The sequence below is a fragment of the Gavia stellata genome, chromosome 10 (assembly GCF_030936135.1).
Source record: "Gavia stellata isolate bGavSte3 chromosome 10, bGavSte3.hap2, whole genome shotgun sequence".
NCBI lineage: Eukaryota > Metazoa > Chordata > Aves > Gaviiformes > Gaviidae > Gavia > Gavia stellata.
The window spans coordinates 34,797,582-34,810,718 of NC_082603.1; the positions used below are offsets into that span (position 1 = coordinate 34,797,582).

General features: G+C 52.2%; 1 protein-coding gene across 1 annotated transcript in view; it reads left to right on the forward strand.

Annotated features, from left to right (window-relative positions):
- SGIP1 (SH3GL interacting endocytic adaptor 1) overlaps positions 1-6,326 on the forward strand; it is a 39,060-nt gene extending 32,734 nt beyond the window's left edge. The window contains 7 exon segments of the mRNA XM_059822226.1: positions 2,616-2,727; positions 3,151-3,306; positions 3,777-3,909; positions 4,202-4,404; positions 4,994-5,058; positions 5,649-5,813; positions 6,304-6,326. Coding sequence (XP_059678209.1) covers positions 2,616-2,727; positions 3,151-3,306; positions 3,777-3,909; positions 4,202-4,404; positions 4,994-5,058; positions 5,649-5,813; positions 6,304-6,326 — 857 coding nt within the window.
- Positions 6,327-13,137: the final 6,811 nt, after the last annotated feature.

Below are 13,137 nucleotides of genomic sequence, written 5' to 3' on the forward strand. Positions count from 1 at the left end.
GGGCTTTGCTGCTGCTGGGCGGCTCAAGACCTTCCTCTTGCCTTCTCTGCCGAGATAAGCCCGATGTTCCTCTGCTGGGTGACGCCTCCAGTTTTCACCCCTCTGTAGCCAGCCTGCATTGACCTTTTTCAATCTCATCTGTATTTCTGGGTGGATGCGATGAGAATATCCCACCGCATTCGGCTGGATTCGATGCGCTGGGGAGTCGTTGCTCTGGGTGTGGGGAGCAAGGACGTGCTCTCTGATAACCCACCAGTGGTGTCTATGGAAAGAATTTATTACAAGATACGTTACCCTACCAGTCCACGGTGCTGCCCTGTAGCCCTGCACGTCCCCCCCGCGCGTAGCCAGGTATCGCAGCGGGGCTGCGATAACCGGTGATTTTGGGGAGCTGCCGGTGCCTTCACGCGGGGTTGGCACTGACATGAAGTGGATGTTTGCCGAGTCCCTGATGCATAGCTCGGGGCTGCGTCCTCAGAAGCGGCAGGCTTGGGGAGCCGCAGGTTCGCTGCCTCCCCGGGGGCATTAGGATAATGAACGTGTGCATGGCGATGGGTCTGTCGCGTGGGTGAGATGCTCCGTCTGCCCGTCCCGTGCGCTGGGACAGCCGGACGCGCTGCACTTACTGAGCATCATTATTCCGGGCTGTGGCTGGAATCACTTGTTCCCCCGAGTCTCTTGAGGCATGTGACCAAGAGGGAGACGCGTGGCTACATTAATTTTTTACAGCCTTTTAGGCTACATCAGACATTGGAAGGGAAAGTCCCAGCACCGGAGAGGCTCATCTGTGCTCTAGGAGAGAGTAGCTTTGGTTTTATACATTAATGCGCTGCCTGCATGGATGCAGTTGTAAGGCGTGAGGAATCCTCCTCGCCTGCGAATGCCATGTTTTTTCACAATTAATATATCAAAACTCAAAGTATAATTTAAGTAACAGAAATGCTTTCTCCAGGAGACGTTACGCATCCCGATTTCCTGCGCCCAAACCCTCTCATTTACTCTCACAAAATTTGCAGCAGCAAGCCAGGACCTTGCTGTACGTCACACAAAACCCACGGCGGATCGCTTAGATGCGAGGCAAAAAGTAACAGGGCAACGCGGCAGCGGTGGGAAGCAGCAGATAAAGAAGGGAGGGGATTGGTTTTGAAGACACTCCAAGCAGAAAAGCAGGAGCTCACCAGAAACACGCTGCATTTCGCTCAGTCGCTTTGCTTTTCCCTCGCCCCGCTGCCTGCGGAGGTGCTGCCCTTCCCCAGGCCGGCGTTTAATCTCGCTGGGCTTCGGCTGAAGCTGGCCCGCGCTTGCATGCTCTGAACAAAACCCTGGGCTGAATTAATAGCCCGTTTCACCCGCCTGATTCAGACCCTGTAAATGAAGGTAACAGAGTAAGGGGGTGTCGGGGTCCCCGGGTAAGCTGCCCCTCCGGATCCCTTTGCCATTCCTTTTTAGCCGGTCTGGGGCAAAATAATCCTTGTGCTTAACCTGATGTACAGGCTGTGATATAGAAAAAAGGCTCCAAAATGATGCGTTGCAGAAAAATAGATAAGGCTGAACTGGTGGTGCCTCTCGAGGACTTTTTCGGGTGCCCGGGGGATCAGCACCTTGTACGTCGGGCGGGCGACCAGATACTAAACCCGGGCTGGTCTTTCAGCAGTTTCCCCGGGGGAAAGGCGAGAGCTTTGCCGTGCCAACAGCCTCCGCTCCCTCTCCTCTTGGCGGTGGGCGCAGGGAGCGGGACATTGCCCCCCACGCAGGGTTTCCAGCACGCCCGGGGCTTCTGGCGTACGCTTGCAGCAATGCTTTCGTCCTCAAATGTTTTTCGGAGACAGGCATTCCTGGCCAGCAAAGGGAAACCTGCGTGTGATCATGCAGGGCTGAATTATTTTAGAGCTTGGCTAGTGTCCATGGACGCACAGCACGACTGAAGCAAACTTTTCCTCTTTTTTTTAATCATCTAAATAAACTGCGGATTGATTGCTCTAACTTTTGCATCCAGAGTCTTACGTTCTCCTCCGTAGTTCCGGATTTCTGACGATTTGCAGAGTTGCCGTAGCGTACCGCGGGCTTTGCGGGGTGAGCAGCCGTGCGGGGGGGTTTGCCAGGCACGCCGGGCAGGAGAGGGGAGCGTGCCGGGGATTGCGGGGCTCCCCGCAGCTTGGGCTTCCCGCAGGCAGGAGTTCAGGCAGCGACGGGGCTGGGGGGGGAGACTGCCAACACCCCGCTTTCCCACGGGCAGCCTGAGCTCTCCGGCCAAGAGACAACGAACCTCCCCAGCCCTTCTTGCCGGGGCCCAGAAACCTACTGCAAAAACTGTCATGCAAAGCCTGCCGTGTGGCAGCCCCCCCGGAGCCGTGCCGGGGGGGGCCCGCTGCCCCGCATGCTGCTCGTGGCTGGGGCTCCTCTGTTATTTTCTTTGCTTGCTTTTGGGGGGCGAGAAGATAATTTTAAAATGTTTTTAAAGCCTCATCCAAAGCCTGGGGGACTTTTTTCGTAATATTTGCCCATAAAGCTAGGCTGGGGCTCTGGGTGAGCACCCCCTCGCCCCGGCCCCGGGGGGGGGGAGCGGTGCCGTGTCTCTCTGCACATAAGAAGCGGAGGTTTTTGCTCTGTTGCAGGCTCCTCGCGGGGACCCAGCCCTCTCACCATGGGGGCACAGGACACCCTGCCCGTCGCTGCCGCCTTCACGGAAACCGTCAATGCGTACTTCAAAGGGGCCGACCCGAACAAGTAGGTGCCGACTGACGGGGTCTGGGTGTCGGTACGGGGCGGAGGTCCTGGGGTCGGGACAGGCTTGGGGTGTTGTCGAGGCTTCGGTGAGCATCTTGAGGGATGGGGAGGGAGGAAAGGAGGTGCTCCGGGCTCGGCACGTGTGTGCTGGGGTGTCAGTGCACTGCACCAGGTGGAGGTCCACGGTCAGGCTGCTCCTGGGGCGTCCCCATGGGCATCGGTCCCCACCCCTCGCAGGCTGCCAGCCTTTGCTGCTGTTTCAGCTCGCTCTGGATTAGGACCACAAGAAGCTCGTTCACCTGGCCCAGCGGGTGGGAAGCGGGGGGCTCTCACCGCACCGTCCCTGGTGCAAACCCTTCCCTCCTGCTGCATTTTGAGCCCCCCATTTCCTCCCCTCCTCGGTCTCTGTGTCCGGCGCTGCAGGTGTATCGTGAAGATCACAGGGGAGATGGTGCTGTCGTTTCCAGCGGGCATCACCCGACACTTTGCCAACAACCCCGCTCCGGCGGTGCTCACCTTCCGCGTGCTGAACTACAACAGGCTGGAGCACGTCCTGCCAAACCCCCAGCTCCTCTGCTGGTAAGCCCCCGCCTCGCCAGCATCCCAAAGGAAGGCGGGATTCCAGAAAAGTAGGGTACGTTGCAAAAACACATGGCCCGAAGTATCTTCCTTGGAAGCCTACCCTGATTTTAGGAAGGAAACTCTCAAGCCCGTAAATATTTGCCGGAGTGCTCCCTCTGAGAGCAGCCCCTTTGCCAGGCAGAAGAGCGTCAGCAGAGAGGAGCAAGCGCTTTGATGGGGTTTGCTGGTTTTGTGCCTCGCTTGGCTTTGTTTGCAAAAGGAGATGACCCACAGGTTGCATCTGCTGTGCCTCCCCAGAAGTACCTGCAGACAAGCCAGAGATGTGCGGGAGGGAGGCAGTATTTCTCTAAACGCGGGATTAAACGCGGTCCCAGCTGGCGGCCGGCGCTGCTGTCCTGCATGCTTTGTAGAAAAGCTTTCTTCTGCCGAGGCGGCTTACGCGAAGGGTTAATTCTCCCTCTGTGCAGTGACAACACGCAGAGTGACGCCAACACGAAGGAGTTCTGGGTCAACATGCCAAATCTGATGACTCACCTAAAGAAGGTATCGGAACAGAAACCGCAAGCAACCTATTACAATGTGGATATGCTCAAATATCAGGTAGGGGTTTCTTTGTAAGATAAAACTGTGCCAAAAATGCGGGCTTAACTTAGAGACGTAAAAGATGGTATTTCCCTAGTGCAGAGTGGAGATAACGTGAGGTGGGGGCATGCTATCCCGCTAGTCCCTTCTGTATGTCACTAGATTGCCTGATTTTGAGGCCAGTACAAACTTTCTATGAGAATACAAGGTATTGTCTCCTCTGAAACCAAATGCAATTACCGCGTCTGTAAAATGGGATTTCTCCCTTCACCCCTATGGAAACTAAATGTTTTTTCTGTCATTTTGGAAGGTATCTGCCCAGGGTATTCAGTCTACTCCATTAAACCTTGCAGTGAGCTGGCGGTGTGACCCTGCAAGCACTGACCTCCGCATTGACTACAAATACAATACAGAGGCAATGACCACACCGGTAGCTCTAAACAACGTCCAGTTCCTCGTCCCCGTCGACGGAGGAGTAACCAAACTTCAAGCCGTGCTTCCTCCTGCTGTCTGGTAGGAACCGATCACCCGACCAAGAGCTCGTTTGCTGTCTCTGCCACGTTCCTGCCTACAACAGCCGTCCTGCCGGCTGGCTGCAGGAGCGGGATCGCCCTCGGGAGGTGTCTGCGGGCGGGAGCTGGGGGCACGGTGGGGACCCAAACCTGTCCTCCTCTTGCAGGAGGCAGCATGCAACCCCACTCTGATTTTTTTCTTTTTTCTTGCTATTCTCACAAGCAAGCGGTCAGAGCTGAGCGCACGTGTGCAGGCAGCAGAGCAACAACCCGTATTTCGTGTTTTGGCTACTTTTATCCGGGGCTCAGAGGGATGCACGGCCGTCGCTGCCGTAGGCACAGGCATGCACGTTTGCAGCAGGGAAGCAGGGCACAGCACGGCCCCGCTGCCTCTCGCCCATCGATCCCCTGCAACGCAAGAGTGTCGTTTTCCTGCTCAGGTCAAACCCAAAGCCAAGCTCCCAGAACTGCAGCTCTGGAGAGCGGCACCGGAGCTGCTCCCCCAGCCCACACAGCCTTTAGCAAAATTCAAACGTCTCCTTCGTAATGTCTTGCTTCCTACAGAAATGTTCTTCTTCATGTGTTTTTAGGAACGCCGAACAGCAAAGGATATTGTGGAAGATCCCTGATATCTCTCAGAAGTCAGAAAACGGAGGTAATCCGGCAAATGTGCATGTTATTAACTCTGAATACTTAAATCAGACACTGACCCATTTATCACGCCTGCACACAAGTCCAGACACACAGATTCCTGCTGGCGCTTGCCGGGGGAAGATGCTATTTAAAGCTGGGAGCAAAGAGCTTTGAAACGCGGGGATACGTGCCGCTGGCGCTGTTTTGCCAACCGCTTTGGCATCACGGAAGGGTATTAACACACCGGGTTTGGATGCGATTGTTTGCCAGGTCCTTTGCTCCATTGACCCTCTCTGCATTCGAAGGCTGAGGCCCCGCGTTGCGTCCCCGTCGGGGACCCCTGGGGTCACTTCTCCGCATGTCACCCACGCAGCTCAGCTGCTTTGTATCGCTGGGGTGTCTGAAAAGTAAAAATCTGCTGGGAGGATGAGGGGGTTCCCCTCTGTCCCCCCGCTCCGGGGAGATGCTGCTGGCTCAGGTCCCACTGTGGGAGTGGGCTTCACTTGCAGCACTTCGGGCATCGCATTGCCTTTGCTGGCAAATCCGGCCCCGGGATGCGCGATGTGCCTCTCCGGGCTTGTAAGGGTCTCGTGCGGGACTTTCAAATTGCAGGAGTGGGGTCTCTGCTGGCCCGATTCCAGCTCTCGGAGGGGCCGAGCACCCCGGCCCCTCTGGCTGTGCAGTTCACCAGCGAGGGGAGCACGCTGTCCAGCTGCGACATCGAGCTCGTCGGTGCCGGCTACCGCTTCTCCCTCATCAAGAAGAGGTTTGCGGCAGGTAGGTGCCAGGCCGGCGGCTCCCCTTGGGATGGCGGTGTCCCTGACGGTCCCCTCCAGCTGTGCTGGCGTGCCTGGGACTGCTCTTGCTGTATATTCGTTGACCGTTCAAGCCCAGAGCTCCCACCGCAGCACGGCGTGACGGGGCTGACCGGTGGCAGAGGGGCAAAAGCTTCCTTGCATGAAATAAATCCTGCTACCACTTACGAGAGCCTTGAATTTCACGGGCTCTTCTCCGCTTGTGGGTCCCGCGTGAAAGGCAAGGTCTGGGGATCTCCTGGAAAAGCTTTTGCCCCGTTGCTGCAGAGAAAGACAGGTATTTTTCCTTTTGCCCCGTTGCTGCAGAGAAAGACAAGTATTTTTCCGCGTGCGGCTCGTGCATCGCAGCAGCGTGGCCGTGGGTGCGGGGGCCGGTGGAGGCGGGTGGCCGGCCATCCCCCCAGAACCGGGGCTGCTCCCTCCCCGCAGCTGATTTCTGATCCCATTTCTAGGTAAATACTTGGCCGATAACTGATGGAAGCTTATGCAAGTCTATGGAAAAAAATACGGAAAATACCCAAGGACTGCTGTGCGTGGAACGGGTTTTAATTACAGTTTAAGGAAAATGAACTAAATCCTGCACTCGGGACATTTCTGTTGGAAGTGTCGACAACTTTCAGCATTTTTTCCTTGGAAAACACCGTCTTGACCAGTCCTACAGTATTTACTTCTAGATGTAACATTGTTAATGGTTTTAAAATGTAATTATTGTATTTGTAAATTGTACTCATTCCAGTAAGGCTGTATTTTGGCAGTTAGACACTTGAGTTTTAGCATTTTACCATTCATGAAATGGATGTAATTTAAACTGTGGTATATAAATTTAATAGTAGTACTGTTGAATGGCACAATGCTTACAGAGGTAGATTACATTTTGTCAATATATGCGATTTAAATACAATACTGATAGCTGTTATGAAGGGGGTGCCTCATAAAGAGAGAGTTAAGTAGAACCGACATGCTGATTTACTTTTTCTTCAATCCTTAGTATGTCTCATGGTGATGAATAAAAAGCTCTATCTTCAGGTTTAGCTGGTTTAACTCCAGAAAAATGTTGCTGTAAATGTGGAGGTTCCTAATACAGTCTCCCATCAAAATTCAGAAAAACGTGACACTTCCACAAAGAGCATTTACTTCAAATTTCCATTACAAGAAACCTCCGGAACATGCCCGTGTTCTTTTGCAGCCGCAGATTAACCGTCAGGAGTCCCATAGGTGACGAGCGCTTCTCTTTGCCCCCTGTCCTTAATTTTGCAGAGATGCAGATAAGGAAATAAGCAGGCAAAGAGGTTGGGTAGCGACTCTGAGCTTACAGCACTGTCCGGAAATGTTATTGCTGTTTTTAAGGACCTATTTTCCGAGCAGTCTCCAGATTTTTGGTTGCATTTCTACCTTCCTTTGCTTGCTTTTTCCTTTTTTTTCCCCTCCATTTTTGAAAGCTTCACGGGTTAAGAAAATGCTTTAAGGACAGGTAGCCCCCCCCCATGCCTTTCCGTTTTGCCACTTAGGCAGGAAAGCGTATCTACGTGAACATCGGAGAACGAACGCAGCCCAAGCCTGACCCTTGGTGGGACACCCAGTGCCGGCCGGTGCCGGTGCCGATGCCGGGGGAGCAGGGGCAGCGCGGGGGGCTGCCAAAAGCCCGCAGGGCCGGAGCCCGCCTCGCTGGCATCAGGGGCGTCTATCTCATGGAGATGGGAAAACGCCTAAAAGTGCTAAACTGGAGGTTACCAGGGAAAAATTGTCCCTCTGCGTTTTCCCTGAGCCGACGCGGGCTCGGAGCCGGGCTCCTGCGCAACGCGCCGCTCCTCTCTGTGCATCGCCTGTGCGGCGTGCAGCGTTTGATTTCTAGTTGACGTTAGACTCAGCCTGCTGCTGGCAACATGGTGATAGCGCGCATGGCATTAATGGAGCGGCATCTGCCAAGACGGAGAGCTGGTTTTAATGGGAGAATTTGGCAATATGTGGAAAAAAGTAGGGATCTTTGCGAAATTAAATGCCGTTGCTGTTCAGACGCAGAGAGAAGCATAGAAGCATCCCCCGAGCGGGGTGCTGGGGACTTTAGAAATGTATGAGATGACAAATAGTGCTAATTTTACAGTCCCAAATGTTGCCAGGATTAGGCTTGTGCATTTGCATTGGAAAACTTAGACTGTGCATGTTGGGAAGCGCTTGCTCACAGAGCAGTTTGGAGTGACGGAAGAAAACAGAAAACCATGCCCATCTTAACAGAAAATAAGAAAATCTGGAGCTGTTTCAGTTCTGAGATGACTCCCAGACTGAGATATGTATGATGGGGTGGTTGATTTGTGTGCGTGCTCACAAAAGGTATCAACACAGAAGATAAAGCACAATTCAGTTATGCAACTTCATACATCTTTGCAGTTTCTGAAAGTAAACTTGCCAGTACTCCCAGATAGAGTGTTCAACTCCATTAATAATTTTTCCCCTGAAATGAAAATATGTATAAACTGTGTAACCTACCCCTTTCTGACACAGGAATATAGGGCAAAATCTAAGAATCAGTTTTTGCATAATTGGTTCATGCCGTGTACAATTGTTATAAACTCATGCTTCCAAAAGAGATCTATGTCATAGTCCTGAAAATAAGGATTTTATAATGTAAATATTACCAGAACATAGATATTTTACTTTATATTTCATTCGAAAGACAAGGTGTTTACATTAGCATTGGGTTTTTAAATGCTTTTTAAACAAGAAAACCCATAACCCAAAGCTCCCGAGCTTATCCCATTTGTGCTGTGCAACAAAACGGAGGTCACATTTTCCGGGTGCGTGTCGGTGCGGGGATGCAGCCCCCGTGGCCTGGGTAGAGAGCTGAGAAAGTCCTGCACCCTTTCTGGGGCGAATCACCTGGCAGACCCGAATTCGATGTGCCGGCACGCTTGCAGCCCCACGAGGACACGGTCCCCCTCCAGCCACCGGCAGGTGACACGGAACAGCTATTCCCAGCCCGCGACACTGGGACCAAACACAGCGGTTTGGGACAGGTTTTTTTGTGTACTGCTTTTGCCAATTTTTTGCATAGTGTTTTGGGTCACTGGGCGTTTGCTCAGGAGCGTGGAACTGCCTGTCTCCACCTTCCCTCCCAGCATGACCTTTGCGACAAGACGCCGGTCCGCGTTGATGGTTTAGTTTTCCTGCCCTGTTTGATGTCTGAGCAGAGAGGCAGAGCGCCCCGGGGATGCTCATTTTGTCGGGTGTTGGTCTTCCCGCATGCTGTCCGAGCGTGGCACCCCTGCATCACCCCGCGCGGGGAGAGGGAACAGACCGGTTGTGTTTCCACGTCTGAAGTGCAGGAGCCTGGTCTTCTTTCCGCCTGGCTTTGAGAAGCTCTCAGCAGAAAAAACGTTATGGGCAGCAGCCTGGGACATATGAGACTTAAATTTAGAGCACCAACTAAGGGCATATAGAGGGACGTTTATCCCCAATTCTGGCTTCTGTAGTAGCGGCGAGAGCTCCCGGCTCTGGAGAGGGCACGGGGGATGCGCTGCCCCGTTGCATTCAGGGCACTCAAGCTCTGCAGGCTTCACCTCCGCTTTCAGGCAGGAAAAATTGCGTATCTTCAGGGAATGCATCCGTTTGGTGCTCCCTGCCCACTAGCAGAAAGGAGCGACGGCAGCAGGGAGTTGAAAAGGCAGCAGCGATTCGCTTGCCTGGAAGTCACCCGCGTTTCTAGAGCTAAGCACGGGCGCTCTGTTTCTGAGCGCGTGGTCCAGCAGGTCTTTTGCCAAGTCAGGCTGAGGCTAAAAAGGGGGCTCAGCCCTCCAGCACTGCACCCCTTAACTCAGCAGCACGCGGGTCTAACTAGCTGAGTAAAAAAAAGCATAAATAAAGGAGGCGTTCAAATAATAAACAGCTGCGATGCATGCGCAGAGAGGCTTTAGCTTGGTTACTCCTGTGGACCTTTCCCTTTAGACTGCGTCCTCAGCCACCTCTCCGCCGAGGGATTCTCCTCTGGGGTCCCCGGCAGCCGCCAGCAGCCCACGCCTGCAGGGTCAAGGCGCCCGCTGACGGAGCGGGAGGGTTTTTCCCCACGGATACCTGCAGACTTGGGTCTTCAGATGTTAGTTAGGAGCAGGAAGTCTTTTTTTTTGCAACTTGTCTTCTTCTGTTTGTTGCAAATATTCACAATTCTCAGCCAGCTTATAGTGCTCGGCACAGGAGACGTTTCAGACCAATTTTCTACTTTCACAATATTTCTTAATAATGATGAAATTGCTCAACAGTATGAAATACTATCAAATAATAAGCTTTTCTTTTGGTGTTTGCATTTGTTCTTCAATATCACTTCCCTGTTATAAAGCTTCTTATTTTTGCTGGAAGGCCGCTGTCCGTTAAACTCCTATTCCTGCCCAGCTGGTGTGAGTTCTCAGGACATATGTGTGCGGCTTCACTCGCAAAAGCTTTGTCACACGAGTGTGATCTTGTACCGAGGAAGTTACGCAACTGAACGCTTTTCCCGACACAGGCTGGACTTAAAGATGTTAGTGCTGTATTTCACCATTTCAGCTAAATTAATTTTATCTTCAGTATGCCTTTTCAGGATTTAGCTATTAGAGGGTTTTTTTAAAACACAGACAGGGGGAAAAAAAGTTTATGTTAAAGTGACATCGCGTTTTGGCCAGGCAGGGAGGGGATGGGGAGGGAAGGCGGTTTCCCAGGCAGGCTGCAGGCACCGTCACACCCTCGCTGCGGGATGCTCTCGGGGTATCTCTCACGGCAGTGCCCAGGGTTTGGGCTGCATGGGGAACACCAGAGACATACGCTGCTTAAACTTACCATTTTGAAGCCACGCACACCTGCAGGTGAGACCTTCCTGCCGTCTCCTTTTAACGGGATCACAGAGACCCAGGGTAGTTGTTTAGTGCCCAGTTGTAAAAACTGGTCGGCTCTTGCACGGGTGATTATTTTCCCACCAAGGTCCCTGCCGAGACCTCGCCACGCTGCCCACGCCGCCACAAGTCATACTTGCATTCCTTTACCTAATTCCGGATGATTCAAACCAGCTGGCGACGGCACTCTCTCAAACCCCAGCTGCAGAGATTCCTGCAGCACGAGCATCACATCAAGAGTCACCACTTCACTTTCTTGCAGCAGAAGCATTTTTAAACAGCTGGACTGCAATGAAAAGATGTCATATTTTTAAATGACCTAAGAGAGAGTCAAACATCTTGCACTGAAAACCTTCGGCCCTCCTCGGACCTCTGCCTCGGTTCCCCGTCTCCTTCGGCAGCGGTGCCAGCGGGCACGTGGTGCAGTTCTGCATCGCAGAGGAATCCTGCTCCGTTTCACCTTTTTTTTTTGGAAATACAGCCCATGGGTCTGTTACCCAAACGCCCAACATCTGCTTGAGAAAGCCACTTCAATACACTGAATATGGAGTGATTTTTCCCTACCCTTTTGTTGTTTTTATGTGAAAGTGTCTCAGTTGAAAAACCTAATTTTGAAGCTTACCATCACCAAAATACGTAACATCATCACATTGTACTTTCCCAGTAAGAAACTACTGTCTCAAACATTTCATTTCATAGCCGGAATTCTTCTTTTCTTCTTTTTCTCACAATTTCCCAAGGAAAGTAATTCTTGCAGAGCCGGGGAGTTTTTATAATCATCAGTCTTTTCATTCTTATTTCACCGCAAGGCTAGAAAAAGATCTGCAGAAATACCCCCCACCTCCTGCATGACCTCCCCTATCACTTTAGGGGGGACCGCAGGTAATGCCGCTGACTGTTGTTCTTAAAATGGCAAGCGTTAGCGTGGCGATGCTCTTCGAAGGTTTGCACACAAGCAGGACTTCACTACAGGCCAAGCAGTACGCGACGAAACCCGCCAGGTTTTAGTGAGGTGTTCAGAATACCTTATTCCCCCGTTCGAAATCGCTCTCTTTCTGGACAGAGGGCGAATCGCTGCGGACGTGCCGTCCTGCTGTTGGGTTGGTAATCCACGCGGGAGGGGTTTTCCACACCAAAACGCCCTAAGGTTGGTGAAACCACCCGGTTGCTTTGATGGCGTAAACCGTACGGAGACGTTAGTCGCGGTCTGAGGGAGGAATCGAGTCGGGTTGTGGTTTGAAGCTCCGGTCCCGCGGCCACGGGCTGGTGGGTGGAGGGCCCAGGGTGTGGGAGAACCTCTCCGTGACACCTCTGAACCCAGAGGAAGCCCCAGAAGTGAATTGGATTTCCCCAGGTATCGCCCTGTACCGTTTTATGAACTCCCTCGTGTATAAAATGTTTATAAATATTTGTGGATGAAGATACACAGGTCTATTTTTAAGATTTAAGTTAAATAAGTTAATTAATGGCTGGCCTTTTTTGCCTAAACGTGCAATGGGATATATTATACCTTTAGTCTACGATGGCCTAGGTACTGCTTAGTCTGTGATGAAAACTTTGCTGCTTACCTACTGTTCTCAGAGAAAAAACTGTAAAAGACGTACAGGTTTGTTGCACACGGACTATTGCAGCAAAGCTTTGTATTTGACCACTGGTAATATGAATGTGTTGTATTGACTTGTTGAAGATAATCATGAAACAACATATTTTAAATGTTACTTGCCTTATAGATTAGAATACGACTATGTGGGTATCATTTTTGTAAATAATGTTTTTTATAAATGTCTCTCCTCCATTGTCCCCGTCGCTCATTTCACAAAATCTTGAATATGCAATTATTTACCACGCATAATGTTGCAACAAATGAATCCCCACGTCAGAACGAAGTTTATTCATTCTATACATAAGAACCACATTAAATACCCGATTGAGTTGCAATTTAAATGTGATTTTTTTTTTTCCTTGAAAATAAACAAAAACCGTAAAACCCTCCTTTCTCCGAGTGAGCTTTGCTTGCACGGGCAGGGGCACCCGGAGGAGCTGGGCAGAGGTGTCAGGGTGCCACGTCCCCGGCCCAAAATGTCATCGCTGCCCAAGCTGTGCGCAGCTTCCCGGCCTGGGGACAGGTCGGGGTTGGCCTGTGGGGACCCGTGGGGACCCGTGGGGACCGTGAGATGGATGGGGGCTGTGGGGACACGTGGGGACCTCGGTGGTGAGAGCTTGTGGGAGTCGAGGGGACCCACGGAGACCATGGGGACATATTGGGGATCTAGGGACATGTGGGGGCTATGGGGGCCCGTGGGGGCTGTAGGGACATGTGGGGACCTGTGGGGTCCATGGGGATCCACGGGGGTCACGGGGACCTGTGTGGGCTATAGGGACGTGTGGGGACCTGTGGAGGCCATAGGGACACATGGGGGCTGTAGCCCC